The 15,151-nt window shown below is 54.1% G+C and overlaps 9 protein-coding genes across 9 annotated transcripts; 7 read left to right on the top strand and 2 right to left on the bottom strand.

Moving 5' to 3' along the window:
- Positions 1-563: 563 nt before the first annotated feature.
- On the top strand, positions 564-2,373 carry CLAFUR5_06695 (Glutathione synthetase; the record flags this gene model as incomplete). The annotated part of the gene is made up of 4 exons (XM_047905843.1): positions 564-853; positions 1,032-1,107; positions 1,162-2,034; positions 2,086-2,373. The coding sequence occupies 4 exons, from the start codon at positions 564-566 to the stop codon at positions 2,371-2,373; spliced, it is 1,527 nt and encodes a 508-aa protein (XP_047763793.1).
- A 2,134-nt stretch (positions 2,374-4,507) lies between these two features.
- Positions 4,508-7,761, top strand: CLAFUR5_06694 (uncharacterized protein; the record flags this gene model as incomplete). Its single annotated transcript, XM_047905842.1, has 2 exons — positions 4,508-5,387; positions 5,435-7,761. 2 exons carry the CDS (start codon positions 4,508-4,510, stop codon positions 7,759-7,761), a joined length of 3,207 nt encoding a protein of 1,068 aa, XP_047763794.1.
- Positions 7,762-8,232: 471 nt separating this feature from the next.
- CLAFUR5_06693 (uncharacterized protein) lies at positions 8,233-8,628 on the top strand (the record flags this gene model as incomplete). Its single annotated transcript, XM_047905841.1, has 1 exon — positions 8,233-8,628. The coding sequence occupies one exon, from the start codon at positions 8,233-8,235 to the stop codon at positions 8,626-8,628; it is 396 nt and encodes a 131-aa protein (XP_047763791.1).
- A 507-nt stretch (positions 8,629-9,135) lies between these two features.
- Positions 9,136-9,872, top strand: CLAFUR5_06692 (NADP-dependent alcohol dehydrogenase 6; the record flags this gene model as incomplete). Its single annotated transcript, XM_047905840.1, has 3 exons — positions 9,136-9,325; positions 9,407-9,599; positions 9,632-9,872. 3 exons carry the CDS (start codon positions 9,136-9,138, stop codon positions 9,870-9,872), a joined length of 624 nt encoding a protein of 207 aa, XP_047763792.1.
- Positions 9,873-10,851: 979 nt separating this feature from the next.
- CLAFUR5_06691 (Trafficking protein particle complex subunit 6B) lies at positions 10,852-11,870 on the top strand (the record flags this gene model as incomplete). Its single annotated transcript, XM_047905839.1, has 4 exons — positions 10,852-11,330; positions 11,399-11,517; positions 11,575-11,681; positions 11,739-11,870. 4 exons carry the CDS (start codon positions 10,852-10,854, stop codon positions 11,868-11,870), a joined length of 837 nt encoding a protein of 278 aa, XP_047763789.1.
- Positions 11,871-12,009: 139 nt separating this feature from the next.
- CLAFUR5_06690 (uncharacterized protein) lies at positions 12,010-12,837 on the bottom strand (the record flags this gene model as incomplete). The annotated part of the gene is made up of 2 exons (XM_047905838.1): positions 12,010-12,745; positions 12,800-12,837. 2 exons carry the CDS (start codon positions 12,835-12,837, stop codon positions 12,010-12,012), a joined length of 774 nt encoding a protein of 257 aa, XP_047763790.1.
- A 276-nt stretch (positions 12,838-13,113) lies between these two features.
- Positions 13,114-13,500, top strand: CLAFUR5_20219 (uncharacterized protein; the record flags this gene model as incomplete). The annotated part of the gene is made up of 1 exon (XM_059463055.1): positions 13,114-13,500. The coding sequence occupies one exon, from the start codon at positions 13,114-13,116 to the stop codon at positions 13,498-13,500; it is 387 nt and encodes a 128-aa protein (XP_059319020.1).
- Positions 13,501-13,575: 75 nt separating this feature from the next.
- CLAFUR5_20218 (uncharacterized protein) lies at positions 13,576-14,031 on the top strand (the record flags this gene model as incomplete). The annotated part of the gene is made up of 1 exon (XM_059463054.1): positions 13,576-14,031. The coding sequence occupies one exon, from the start codon at positions 13,576-13,578 to the stop codon at positions 14,029-14,031; it is 456 nt and encodes a 151-aa protein (XP_059319019.1).
- A 450-nt stretch (positions 14,032-14,481) lies between these two features.
- CLAFUR5_06689 (uncharacterized protein) lies at positions 14,482-14,808 on the bottom strand (the record flags this gene model as incomplete). Its single annotated transcript, XM_047905837.1, has 1 exon — positions 14,482-14,808. The coding sequence occupies one exon, from the start codon at positions 14,806-14,808 to the stop codon at positions 14,482-14,484; it is 327 nt and encodes a 108-aa protein (XP_047763264.1).
- Positions 14,809-15,151: the final 343 nt, after the last annotated feature.

Raw genomic sequence — 15,151 nt, 5'->3', positions numbered from 1 at the left:
CAAGCCAGAAGCAGCACAGGTGTGATGCTCCGATCTGTGGCCTAAGCGCTGTGCTGTGCCGTATGAATCTGCTCTTTCAAGTCCAAGGAGCAGGCCACTCCCGTGACGGTGGCCGCTTCACAAATTGTCCGTAAACTTCTCGCATCGTTGTACCCTACTGTCCCATCTGCTATGTCGCGCGATCGTATCTTCGAGGTATCGCGTGTTGTACGTGGTTGAGGACTCGAGCAGTAGGCCGAAGATTGGGTGTCGGCGCAAGGTGTTGAGGAACGTTCCCAACGTGCGCGATATGCCGGGGCGGTGGGTATACCGCCTGCTATATCCAGTTTTCTGTACTGTGGGCTGGTCGTGGTGTGAGCGACTTCCAATGCGCCGTCTAGCTGTTGGCCAGAAGCGGCGGGAAAGTTGAAGTCAGAGCGGCTGATCGGCGGCTCGGCTCAAATCACGAAATGCCGATCTCGCATCGAGAAGATGAGAAGGAAAGATCGACCTTCGACTTTGTTGATCGTTCAAACAACAACAACAACAACCTACAACCAGTTCTGAAGGCAATATCAGCTACCATGTATCCAACATACCCACCAGAGCTGAACAAGGCGCAAGAACAATACCTACTACAGAGCCTGAAGGACTGGTCGATCGCCAACGGACTTGCTGTCAGACCAGCACCGTCCTATGTTGCAACCGACAAGAATCCTGGTGAAGCACTGGCTGGCAATGCTCCTGTCACCTTATTCCCAAGTCTGTTCCCGAAGGTCTGCTTCGAGCAGGCAAAGTCGGTGGCCAAGGCGTACAATGAGCTGTACTCTGCCATTGCCAGTGATGAGAACTGGTTGACAGGCATTGTCGAAGAGTAGGTCTTCACTTTCAAGAATGACACCCACGGCTGGATAGCATGTGCTCTTCATGTTCTGCCTCACTTACATCACAGCATGCCCGGTCACCTGCGCCATTCATGCTCCTCACTTGCCCAGTCACATGCATCGTCTCACGAGCCTCTTCATCAGTCCATGTGCTGATGTTCGTCATAGGCTCGTTGAGATTGATGACTTTATGGCTGGCCTGTGGAAGGTGCATCTAGCTGTGAAGAAGGAGGGCTTCGCTCAGGTACTGCGCATCTACTCAACCCCAACTGAAGTGTTGTGGCTAACGATACTGTAGTCTCTGAACCTTGGCCTGTTCCGCTCGGATTACATGGTCCATCTTGGCCAAGATCACGCCCCCAAGCCGACTGTCAAGCAAGTCGAGTTCAACACGATTGCATCTTCCTTTGGCGGTCTATCTGGGAAGGTTACTAAGCTTCACCGGCATCTGCGAGCCATTGATGCATACCCCGATTCGGTGTCAACGATCATAAACGACGCTGCGCAGCCAGAGAGCCAATCGATAGCGTCACTTGCAAAGGGCATGGCCTCTGCACACAAGGCCTACGGAGCGTCCAAAACTGGCTTGCCAACTGTAGTCCTTTTCCTGGTGCAAGACCCCGAGCGGAATGTGTTTGATCAGCGGCATCTGGAATATGCCCTGAACGACAACGATGGCATCAAGACGTTCCGTCTGTCTTTTGACAGAGTCCTTCAAGACACAAAGCTCGACAGCCACAGGAACCTGATTTACACCCCACCTCATTCACCTAGCAAGCATTACGAAGCTACCGTCATATACTTCAGAGCTGGATATGCCCCAACAGACTACAAAGATCAGTCACAGTGGGATGCCAGACTTCTGCTGGAGCGGAGTGCTGCAATCAAGTGCCCCACTGTGCTCACTCAGCTTGCAGGCACGAAGAAGGTACAGCAAGTCCTGGCAACACCCCACTCACCTCACTTGGCGAAGTTCTTGCCAGATGAGGCAAAAGCTGCCACTGTCCTTGGCACTTTCGCACCCATATATCCACTCGACAAGAGCGAAGCTGGCATCGAAGCGCGGAAGCTCGCGACAAACCCCGAGACAGCCGTCAAATACGTGTTGAAGCCCCAGCGTGAAGGCGGCGGCAACAACGTCTACCGCAAGGCAATACCTGCATTCCTCAAGGTGAGTACACATACCCCAACCACGGCCACCATCTCTACTGACAACAAACAGAGCCTACCCGAGTCTCATTGGCCAGCATACATCCTCATGGAGATGATCGAGCCACCGGCACAGAGCAACAGCATCTTCCGCAACGGAGAAGTCCAAACAGGCGGTGTGATCTGCGAGCTGGGCATCTACGGTGCATGCGTGTGGAAGAGCGTCAACGACGGGAAACGCGAGATTCTAGACAACTTCGAGGCGGGATTCTTGTTGCGTACCAAGGGTGATCAGAGCGAAGAAGGCGGCGTGGCGGCCGGCTTTGGATCCGTGGATAGTCCTTGTCTCGTGAATGTGTAGATGCATGCGTGGTGCGTGGTGGCTGAATTGTGAGGTGGTTCGGGTTTTGTCGCCGGGTGTTCCGCAGCTGACGTGTATGCAGGTCATGCAGCCACGCGCTGTGCAGATGAAGTTAGAGCGCCGGGCTACCAATGTATTCAAGTCTGATGCACTTCACTTCACGCATGATGCGTGACGCAGTATGTGCTTTCACGGCCTCGACAACTGCTGGGTCTGCCGCTCTGTTGCTGTCAGCGCCCGATGAGAACGAATCAAAGCGAAGGACAAGAGGTCTCAGAAGCGGTGCACGTCTACCGGTTGTTCATCTGCTGTGAATCACAGGTCATTGCACTTCTCCAACACAGTGAGAAGCGATAAACATGAATGACAGTCTGGTAAAGCAACCGATACTCGTTCAGCGTGCATCCATGCCATTGAGATGCAGCACTAGGAGGTAGTGCGCTTCCCCAGCACAGCGGACAGGCCAGCAAAGAGTACAAGCGATGGACATGATGTCTTCTGTCTGTTAAACCCAATGCTCCTCATCCCTCCCACTCAGTGTCAATGGTCATCAGGCGGCAGACTTTTCTCGCCCCGAAGGTCGCGGCATTTTTCAATGCTGAGTAGTTGGAAGCTGATGAGGAGGCAGGCCATGACTTGGGAAGTGGTGATCGCAACCATGTCGTTGCCCCCCTCGTGCGCTGTGGAGTCGTGGGGTCGCGGGCCTCAACTCCTCACGACGACCACGGTGACCACCACCACGAGGATGTCAGTGCCCGATCCGGAGGTGATGTCGGCATGCCGGTCGTACAGAGGCACGCCGCACGTTCTGATCACGCCTATAGCGATTTGAAAGCGTGGCTGGGGTGTCGTGCATGTGAGGACCGGAAGTGTTGTTCTGTCCGTCCGAGTTTCTGGCTTGGCGGTCATCGATCTGGACGGCGAGCAGGGTTGCGCGTTCCTTTGTGGAGAAGTTCAAGGCAGATGCGGGTGGAGTCGCATCAAATAAGGTTCCGCCTGGGCCTGCGTTTTCCGCGTTGTCATATCGGGATATTGCGAGCGTCGGATTGGTGTACAGCTGCGGGATCTGGATGACATGGGCATGTGAGTGTCAGTGGAGAAGGAGCCATCTTCAATCACAGTATATGCACAGCCTCTGCTGCGTGGCAGGGCGTTCTTCACGTCAACGCGTGCTGCCAATGGACAGGGGTCAGCCACTAGCGCACGAGCAAGAACGTCCCGAGCGAGCCGGCCGTTGGTCTAGTGTATATTCCGGACTTCATTTCCCGATATCTCATTTCAATTTCATGCGGTTTCGATCAATCGTCAGCCCGTGGCCAGCTGCCAATGGTTCGTCTCCGCCACGACAGCGACAATCAACCGCGGGTACCTCTCACTCGATTCTGCGCATGGCAACCATCAGATGATGCGCTGGCGAAGCTCTGTTGGGATGCACGCACGCAAGCACGCAAGCTGCAGACCCCGGGCTGTCAATGCATATCACAGCCAGCAACATTGCCCTAGGCGAACGGGCGAGTATGGCTTCGTGGCATACGCAAATCTTGGTTGGTTTAGAGGATAGCCGCAGCTGCGGCTCGATGGGGAAGCCTGATCCCCAGTCGTGCTTCCAGCAACGAGAGCCAGATGGTCCGCGTTTTCCTTGCTAAGCTCCTCGCAGTTGCCTCTTTCAGCTGCACTAGATATTGTGACCGTTCGACTACTATCGGATATGACGTCTGACTGGCTGTCAATGCGCCAACGACAAAGCAGAGTTTTGCGCAAGAGTGCCAGTGCCGCTTCCCTGGAGTTGGAGAAAGACAGCTTCCGTGCCGCTCGTGAAAGTCGAGGTCCTCTCATCTGGCATCTGACTGGGTGGGCCTTGCTCTTCTTGCGCCTATCTCAGTGCTGTTGCGAATACCGTTCGTGCTTTTCACCTTCTTCCTCGTCCGACCTACACCACGCTCGCTACCCACGCCATTCACGACGTCTGCACTGTTGTTCTGGAATATGGTGCTACCACTTGGTCTTCTATTCGCATTGCTATAACGATTTATGGCTACTTTTGCGCCACTCTGGATAGCTCGTATAAGCACGCGCTGAACATCTGGACCAAACGCGACCAACTTGGCCAAGGAAATACTTTTGAACAACAAAGATGCGCTTCCAATATGCGCTCGTCACATTCCTTTTCGCGTTATCAAGCGCAGAGCGCATAGCAGGACGCCATGGCCTCCAAATACGACAGGACAACAACGATGCTGCGACCACGAGCGATGCACCAGCAAGCTCGACGAATTCTGAAGATAACCCCTCCTCCAGTCCGGCGCCCACAGACCCTGCTTCTACAACCAACAGCGATCAGGACCAGGGCTCGAGGACTGCTTCTCGGACCGGAGACGAGGCGTCCCCGATCACCAGGACTGGCACTGTTGTCGATGTGCCTACTACCACGCCATCAATCCTACCAGGCGACAAGAATGCCACGGCTGAGAACCCGCTTCCCATCGAACCCAAGATCAACCCGCCGCTGGGCATTGCTGGTGCATTTCTGATGATTGCAGGCCCCATTTTAGGATTTGTCGGGATCAAGAGAAGAGGTGTCCAGACCTTTCTAAGCACAGCTCTTCTGGTCGCTCTCAGCATTGAGGTGCTGATCGTATACCTGATGAAGCCCCCCGTGCCTGTGGCCATCCAAGGTGCATACCTGGTCGCTGGAGTTGTCGGTGGTATACTCGTCGCAGGCGCTTCCCTCATTTTCAAGGAAGTCTCCGAAGGTTTCGGCTGTGTCCTGGGTGGATTCTGTTTTGCCATGTGGCTCCTGGTCCTTGCTCCTGGTGGAACCATCAAGAGCAGTGTCGGCAAGATTATTCTCATTGCCATCTTTTGTGTGGTATCCTACTGTCTTTACATCAGCCGCTTCACCCGTGTGTACGGCATCATTATTTCTACAGCGTTGGCGGGCTCCACGGCTTTTGTGCTTGGCCTCGACTGCTTCACCAGAGCTGGCCTCAAAGAGTTCTGGCTGTACATTTGGAGTGAGTGGCCGGGGTAGCTCTTCCATACTCGTGCTAACCTTCAGCAGATCTCAACGACGATGTGTTTCCAATTTTCACAGATACATATCCCATCACTCGACCGATCCGTGCTGAGGTCGCAGCTATCATTATCATCGCTTTCTTGGGCTCGATGTCGCAGATCAAGATCTGGAAGGTCGTGAAAGAGCGACGGCAGGAACGCGCTGCTCAACGCATCCAAGATGAGGAAGCAAGGGATGCCCGGGAAGAAGACGTTGGCCGGCGGGTCGAGACCGAGAACAAGGATGCCCTCGCACAATGGGAGCATGACTATGATGGAAAGAAGATGCCGAGTGTGGAAATTCACGATTCTGGCATTGGCTCCATTGATGAAGACTACAACTCCACGACCACATCCCACAAGCGCTGCTCATACCCACTGGTGCAGGTTCGGACTGCAGCCAGTGAGCCGAATATGTCGACCTCCAACCTGCTCCCACAGAGCAAGTTGGCAACGGTGCCTAGTCTTCCTGAGCTCAGCTTCTTCGATGCTCCATACTACGATGAGACGACTGGTAAGACGACATACGCCAGCGCGAAAGGATCGCAGGCGGCATCGGAACCATCAACGCCAGGTACCCCGAGTCTCGATGTGCCGAATAGCTCCATCAAAGATCGACGCAGTGTCGCAGTCAAGCGGCTCTCTCTGCAATCGCTCCAAGAGAAGGCGGCAATGGAAGCTGTGGAAGACAAGAAGGCTAAGAGAGCTAAGGGTGGCGACACTCCTCAAATCACGGAGGAGGAGGAGGAGGAAGAGGATGTCCCACCGCCGCCGCCCTCTGGCAGTGACCTCGCCTCTTCAACGGGAGCCACCGCGCCTGATGGCAAATCTGACAAGTTGTCTGTTCAGCTTGACTTCGACATATACAAACAGTGGGACCCTGCGCCAAGTCCGGAAATTCAAATCGAGGAGCAAGCCATCTTCGAGGAGGAGGACAACGATGCTCTTGGCCCTCGGAGGCGACGCAGTATGCTGAGCATACTCAGTTCCAGTGGCCGTCGCCAAAGCTCTAGCAGTCGCCGCCTGCGCGATGGCCCAGCGACGCCAGAGATCGAGAAGTCTGAAAACGGAATGACTGCTGGTGCAGCTCAGCCAGATCAAGATTTGATAGACCGCCTGCAACAGAAGTCCTCCCGCCCTGTGCGAAAACACCGCATCAAGGAATGGGCTATGGAGGTCAGCCGAGCGGAACCTGAGCCCATTGAGGAACTTGAAATGGACGATCCAGAGTGTGTTCGCGTTGAGGCCGGTGACGCATCTCAGGCTGCACGCGCAGCCGAGAACAACGCAGCGCCAGCCCCTCCTTCACCACCCACACCGCCACCACCCACACCTCCACCTCCACCTGAGCCGAAGCCTGTGGTTGCGAAACCCAGCAAGTTGAGCACGTACACTGAACGAACATCTGTCGCAATGCCTACGCCAATCTACTCGCACAAGAGCACTGCCAGCGACGACAGTTGGTCCGTGCCGCTAGGCAAGCGGAGTAGCAGTGCTCAGCTGCTGCGTACCGAGCCCGGCTCAACGCCGCTCGATGTGATGCGAAATGTCTCGGCACCTATACTGGAGCAGCCACTGGTTACTTCACCTGCCTCATCTCCCGAGAGAGCGCCCTCCAGGGACAACCGACTCTCCACCTTACCCAGTCTGCCAAACTTGATGGATGAGCGCAGGGAGCGACTGGACAAGCGCCTCACATCAACATCCTTCATGAGGCCGAGTACCAGTCTCGGCATCAACACGCCACCCAAGACCCTGTCCCACGACAGCAAAGATGGCAGTCGCGAAGGTAGTCTCCAATCAGGCAAAATCTCCGCCTCCATGGACTCCACCCACATTGACGACGAAGACATGACCCTCGCCGAGCGCAAAGCCTTTGTCCAAAGACAATCACAACTCCAACTCCAAAACGCCGAAATAGCCGCCCGACCCCTAAACTCCCGCCACGCCTCCGGCTACGGCTTCCCCCAAGTCACACCCCCCAGACCAGTCCGCATCAGCAGCCAAGGCGGCATGCAACCACTCTACGACTCGCACCAACCAAAACGCCAAAGCAGCCACGACGTCAACAAACAAGCCCAAAACTGGAACCAATGGCGCGCCTCACAGCAGGTCGCCAACAATTACCGGAATCCTTACATGGTCAACGATAACCAGCAAGACATGCTGCGAGCTATGCGCCTGCAGAGCGTGCACGAGGTGAAGCGGCAGGAACATGAGAAGCAGGTTATTCAAGAACAGATGGATACGCATGCGAGGATGGGAGGCATCAATGATGCGCATGCCAGAGCTTTGGCGAAAATGCAGAGTAAGGCGAATAAGAATATGCAATGAGCGCCTCATTGCACTCTCTTGACGACGACGACGATCCCGAGCGGGACAAGGCTAGTGTTTGGAATCCTGCGTGGCTGTTGCACATGAGGGAGGGACACGATATATGGACGTGAACGTGGACGTGGTGTTGGGCATGCGAAGCGAAGCGAAGTGATGGGGGACTTGCGTTGTTTATACACAACTTTCCTCTTGATGATACCCAATGAGCTTAAAAAAAGGGCAGGGATAAGATAAAATACTACAGAGAGATAATGTTTGACAGATTATGGACATAGAAGAGATATAGAGACAGTGCAGACTGTTACTTGGTGCTCGAATCTTGGGGCGGTTGGATTAACGGTGAATTTCTCTATGTTGGCCGTTGTTCGCTGGAGTTGGGTTGTGCGTGGTGTTGCAAGCTGAAGGCTTTGGTCGTCGGTGTCGCGGTGGATGGGAAGGCGGTCTTCGTGTTGTGCAACGGGAGTGGCAAGCATGTGCTTCCCCTTCCTGATTGCCCGGAAACGAACAGGAAGCTTGTCCACGTACAGCAACCTCGTCCACGTCCATCTAACGTATCTGCACGATGCCCACTGGCCAGCGATCCTGGAGACACAGAAGAACATCGACACTAATATGAGCGCTTCTGCCGACACCGACGTCTGGGCTGAGCGCGAATATGTTGAGTGCGACTCTACCAGGAGCTCAAAGTGCAACTCGATTAACAAGAATGAGGTTGGTGGGCCTTTTGCCCGAGCGAAGTCGATGAAGATGGCCAGCGGTATGACCGTGCCCGACAATGGGTCTGAGGTTGGACCGTTTGCCCGAGTGAGGTCGTTGAAGATACTCGGCACCATGACCGTGCCGGCACGGATAAGTCGACCATCCTGAAAGCGAAGCCATTAAGGCTCAATAGATTCCCCGTGCGGCATAGTAGCAGGAAGGTCCTTACTCAGAAAAAGTGTAATCATCAACGGGACCACACTGGGACTTGTTTTCGGATTGCTAAGGATCTGGGCAAGCATCCCTGGCACGATCACTGATCTTATGTATCAGCCCCACATTCTGGACACATGGAGATGCAAACCACTGTGAGGTAGTCGTGGACTCGTGGTACAGCCTTACCAGCCACATGTCCGCACGCGGAACTACACTCACTTCCACCAGCACCAAGAGCAGCTTGAGGACCATTTGCATCATTGTTTCGATACCTCTGAGTTGCCCGAAAGCCATAAGCGCAGCAGGGAAGCAGCAGACTCATTGGTTCCAGCGCCAGGCAGCTTCGCGAGCTTCGTCCGTAAGCAACTGATGGAAAGCCGTGATCCCTACCTGAAGCGTGCCGGTGAGATCGGAGTGCCGACTCCCTTCGGTCTATGTAGATAGGATGCTACCACATGGATGATTTCGTGTTCGTACGCGTATGGCTTCAAGTATGCGGATGGGAGTGACTCGTATGGAGGGTATGCGGATTACCATCGGTGTCATGAGCATTTTGTCGTCAAGACTCCGGAATCTATACCAAGTGAGGAGGCGGCGCCGATGCTTTGTGGTGGGATAACGGTATATGCGCCGCTGAAGCTGAATGGCTGTGGGCCAGGGAAGAAAGACTAAGTCATTGGGTTGGGAGGACTGAGGCACTTCGCTGTGCTATTCGCCGAGGCGCTCGGAGCTGACCGGGTCGTGGCTATCAGTCGGAAGAATAGCAAGAGGGAGGATGCGTTTAAGTTGGGTGCTGATGAGTATATCAGCACAGACCACGACGCAGATTGGGCACAGAAGCATGCAAAGAGTCTGGATTTGGTCGTGTCGACTGTGTCTCCGCCAAAGATGCCACTGGACGGCTACCTTAATTTGCTCAACCCGCGGCACGTTCATCCAAGTCGGAGCTCCAGAGGATAAGCTGCCAGATCTCACTGCAATTCCAGTCCATGATGAAGGGAATCAGGTTTGGCGGTTCGCTTATTGGAGCGCCATGGCAGATTGAGGAGATGCTGGCGTTGGTTGCCGAGAAGAATATCCGACCGTGGGTCAACCTCAGGTCGATGAAGGACGTGAACAAGGCGATTGTAGACTTTGAGGAAGGGATTCCAAGGTATCGTTTCGTGTTGGTCAACGAGAAGCATGCTGGGATATGATCGGCGGTAGAAGTCGACGAAGCCGAAGCATGATCTCATCGCTTGCACTCGTTGCTCGGATCACAACAGCGAAGCATATGTAACTACACCAAAATCATTCTACCGATGACCATGCTCTTCCTTCCACAATAGCGGTTGCATGTGCCCACATCGAATGCGATCTACGCTCTTGCGCAGGCGCACGCATCATGTAGCTAACACGTTCATGAAGCTTGTCCTATGTACTACTCCAAGTGTTGTGGCTGCTCAGGTACTGGGGCATCCCACAAAATAGATCGCATCGTCCATCGCTACGAGTAGATGATGCCGAGAACGTCTTGGCGCCGTAGAGCGTACAGGCTCGAGAATAAATCTTACTTGAACTGTTTAATAGCGCGTTCATCGTCGATCAGTACTCACACAGCCACGCCTTCTCGGCATCTAAGGACGATTCGATTGCTGTTGTGACTTCTGAAGAGCGCGCATATCTGGAGCGGTGAGCAGACTTGTTCTTTCACTAGTTGCCGTCGTAGGGCTCCGGGCACTGATGATGGTGGCAAGGCTCTAAACGTCCCACGCTACCACCCAGTCGAAGATCCTGTAACCAAGAAGCACAGGGTCGAAGCGCTTCATGTTGCTACTGCTAGCGAGTCCAGTGGCAGTTAAGTCCGGTCATAGCCCAGGTTGGTGACATTCAACAGATGACAGGCCCACGACCTGATGTTCGAATAAAGCAGTGCTGCATTGGGCACTAAGATGCACCTGAGTCAAGGTGGCGCTTGGGAAGGCGTCACGGTCGGGAGTCCTCGTTTGATTTCCAGATCTCATAAGGGTATTGTGTCTCTGAAACGGTCATCAGAATGTATCATAGTTGGTGTACAAGTAAGTCGTGCTGTTGTTGGCCTTCGAGATGGGCCAATGTCGGCTGCACCTTCTGCTTCCGATCAACACGTTAACACGTGACCGCGGTCCATCGACACTTCGAGTCTACATCCATTTCATGCTGCTCCGTCAACCTTACACATCTCCACCTCCAGATGCTCGTCCGGATCCAGTAACGATAGCAATGTCCAAAGTCCCGCCGTCGCAGGCAGATACGGAAGACCTCAATAATCCGAAGCTGAACGTCTCATGCCTCGACTTCCTGCTCATCGAACTCGTCCCACTGGCACAACGGATTACAGACCAGTTACATGCACGAGAACAAGCATTGGTAGACGAGTTCAAGAGATCGAAGATTTTTCACAAGGATGCTGTTGTTGCGAACACGCCGAAAGGCCAGGAGAGGGAGAGTAACGCGCCAACAGTCACAGTGACAGATGGGACAAGTGCGAGCTCCGTCAAGGACTCTTCTACAGCAGATGGCATGCGGTCCACAGCGCTGGGAGCAGCGACAGTGATGGATGATGAGACACGAGAGGCGGTTTTCTGGCGCCTGGATGGCCTAGGATACAGGGTTGGGCAAGGCCTGGTAGAGCGGTAGGTATGCCACCCAAGGACGGCAGCACACCTAATGACGCTGGTTTTACTGACCATGCTTATCGCAGCTTCTCGGCCGGCAAGCCTCGACCAACAACACCGCTCGAAGCTATCAAGTTCATCTGCAAGGACCTATGGCAACTACTGTTCCGGAAGCAGATTGACAACCTCAAGACGAATCACCGAGGTAATGAAGCCGCAAAGAAAGCGTTCACAGTCAAGAACACATACTGACTGACTGCAGGCGTATTCGTCCTGACCGACTCCCGCTTCCAGCCTATATCTCGCATGAGCGTAGATCGAAGAGCAGGCCCCAAAGCAGCAGAGGATGCGCTACGACGGGCACAGATAGTGAGTCTGGTCATCAACTTGCACATAGCCAACGGTAGCTGATAATTGTCCCTTCAGTACCTCTACTTCCCCCGTGGCGTCATCAGAGGTGCGCTACAAGGCCTTGGCGTAGATGTCACGATAACAGCAGAGACGACAGAGATACCCAGCGCCACATTCCAGATCAAGACGAAAGGTGCCAAGGCATGAACAGGTCTGCCATCATGAAATCTCGACAGCACGTGAGCATCGTCAATTAGCTTCTACATGCTTTGACGAACATCGCACGCCAAGCATTACCAGTACCCGGCCACCTCCAACATGCCACGAAACCTCCAACCCGATGGTTCTATGTCCGCCAGAACGCAACCGGCCAACTAGCATTCTGCTTCTTAAACTTCAGACTGCTCGGCTGTGACCAACCTGGCGCTGAGACTGGCAACGCAGTGAGGTCCTCCGGGTCACGCGCCACCGCGGAGTCATTGATCTTGACTTGGAAGCTCTCGTCTTCGATGGTCCGGCCTGGCTCCAGAAGTGCTCGAAGTACCTCGTTGTATCCTGGCCAAACGTTCGCCGACTGGCCCGAAGCGTCGTCGCGAAAGTCCATAAGCCGATTGATGAATAGACTCGCTACCCGCGCAGCTAGGTCATCGTACTCCACGCTCACCTGCGGCATTCCGAGACAGACCAGGAACGCTGGCGCATCGCGCACCACTTCGATCAACTTCACTCGAATCGTGAGGTCATGGAAGCGAAGACCATAGCGGTGAAGTCTTCGTCCTCGGAGGTCGAAGGTGAGCTGCACGATTGGGGCGTCTAGCGCTCTTCCGGCATCCTCCAGACGGGACAGATAGCTTTGGATCTGGGCTTCGTCTCTTGATTCTGTTGAGTCGGCAGTGTCGCTTGGATGACTTCCGAGATATTTGCCGTGGGAAAGTGCGTGCATGTGGATGCCATTTTGGACGAAGAAGTGCCAGATCATGGGTGCCTCGGGATCAGGTGAGGGAGGTGCGATGGCATTGCGACGTTGCTCTCGGACGTGTGGTGATCCTGCCGGGTGTGGCAGGGTGTTACTGCTCTTGTCACTGTTTCGTGTGGTTAGTGGCCCGAGTTCTTTCACATAGCCATGGCCAACTTACCTTGAGGTGGATTCTGCTTGCATGCTTTCGATGTTCATCTCACAGTATTCATAGCAGAAGTACCCCAAAAGACACTTGCGCTTATATCTACAGAGGAGCGACATTCGGCACGTTTGCTACACGAGAAGGTACACTTTCCAAACACATGGAGAGGATGCTCTGTCACCATTCCAGGCTCGACCTCGGGCTCGAGCACAGAAGTCCTTTCTGCATTGTTCTAACGTCCTCCCAGGCCTTTCCACGAATCTTTAATTAGCAAGCATTTCCCACAGCGCTTCACCAATACGAACGTGCTCGAGCGTCTACAAAGAACAATGTCTTTCGAAGCAATAGCAGCATGTTCAGGACAAGGAACGTCATTACCAGATCTGATAGCACGAGCAAGGGGAGTGCCAGTAAAGTCAGCACGAGCAAGGGCAGCACCAGCAAAAACAGCACCAGCAAACCCAGCACCAGCAACATCACGTCCACCAACTGAAGACCACCACCTCGACGAAGAAGTCCGAGCCGCCGAAGACCCTTTCCACGACAACAACGCCGTCGATATCGACGAGAATGATCCCTCCCTTCGAACCAGCAGATTCCTCCACTTCTTCATCCAACACGGCATCGACAGCTATAACTCGCCCTCCAATCAAGTCTCGCTCGGTACATACCCGAAAGAAGGCTACGGCAGAGAACAAGGGCAGGCTTATCACTAGCAACGATTTGAGCGACTGGTGGGCTCTGCTATCCATCCTCCAATCGCGGACGTGACCTTCGATGTGTATCAAGACATGGGTGTGCGTCTCAATGACCTTACACTCAGGATCAAGTATGACGAAGAGGGCGACAGGTCGAAGGCGCTGGTGCTCTTTTGCGTAAATCTGCCGCAGTCTGATGGACACTATCCGGCTCTGCGCCGCGAACTCGGGCAGATGTTCAGGAAGGCTGTGGGCAAGATCATGAAGGAGGAGGAGAAGAAGAAGAAGAAGAAGAAGAAGAAGCGAGAATCAGGTTGCTTAGGGGAGTCGGGTTTTTTAGGGGAGCCCGAGCTGCTGAGGAGCATGTTGGCAGAGCAGTTGAAGAAGTCTGTCAAGGGGAAGAGGTTGACGATCAAGGTGAAAGCTTCGCAGGTGGCGCTTGATGAGGGTGAGATGGGGCGTTTGGTGGTGCCGCAGCCGGGGTGGGCGGACTGCGGGAAGTTCAGCTTTAGAAAGATGATGAGTGGGTGGCTGCGGAAGCTGTTCTGAGGGAGGTTGAAATATTGATTTGGTGGTGGCTTGACCGATGGGGTCGAGCTACACTCGCTGCAGTGAAAGCTTTCTCTACTGTGTACTTCAGCGTCTTAGTCCCTTCGCAGCGACTGATTCATGCACGACTTCTCAAGTCTCCCGAATGCGAGAATCCCGTCCTTCCTCTTAGCTCTATGCTTCATTCAGCATTTTGGTTTCATGCGCTGATTGCGATTGCAGCGCACAAACTCCTCACGACAACGAGGATATTGGACCCGTCCTCTTTGACTTCTCGCTGTCGCCCATATCCTTCCCAATCAAGCCCTCCATGTCGTCCTCGCTTCCCAAGCGCTTCAAGCACTCACGTGTGCCGGCGAGACCGCAACCTGGCAGCTGATGAAGCCATGTGTTCCGGCTCTGATCTTCAACAGCCGTGAGCACCAAAAGCACAGCGCCGATGACCATACCTTAGCAGACGACGATCGACATGGTTGGAGCCAAGACTAAATCGTGAGCGTAGTAGACGAGATCGACGTTGCGCTTGGTACAGTTAGGTATCGTTGCACATACTGCCACGGTGATCAGGTAGAAGCCTGTAATGATCAACGCAAAGCCGAGTGCCTGGACCTTGTTCTCGCCGCTAGCACGACCGTCCTCGGCGGCGCCCATGCCGATGAACTTGGCGAGTAGTGAGAAGGCGTTCAAGGCCCACGCTGCGATGACGGATACGGCGACGAGGAGGGCACCTGAATCGGTGGTGAGTAGAAGAAGAGGTGGGATCGGATACTGTGCCATGTCGCTTGTTCGGAAACTGTTGTGGGCTTGTGATGTTGAAGATGGGCTGCAATTATTAGCTTGGATCCCCGAGAAGTCATACTGATTGGAAAGCTACCTGTGTCGTGGTGGCTTTTCCACTCGGGTTGATGCTGGATGAGACTGTCGAAGGAGTGAAGGGGGTGGCGGTACTGGTTGTGTCAGTGTGTTGGTACTGGGCCGTGATGCGTAAGAATCAAAGAGACGTGAGGACGATGCTCTCTATATGTTCCGTTTAGACGCTAACGACACTTGGCTACACCGCATGTGCATGTGTACTACGATTTTCGGTGAATGAAGATAAGTAGCATATAGCACATGATCG

Source organism: Fulvia fulva, chromosome 6, assembly GCF_020509005.1.
Source record: "Fulvia fulva chromosome 6, complete sequence".
In the NCBI taxonomy this organism is placed as follows: Eukaryota; Fungi; Ascomycota; class Dothideomycetes; order Mycosphaerellales; family Mycosphaerellaceae; genus Fulvia; species Fulvia fulva.
Note: the sequence above shows the minus strand (reverse complement) of the source record. Positions and strands in the feature narration are given on the sequence as shown.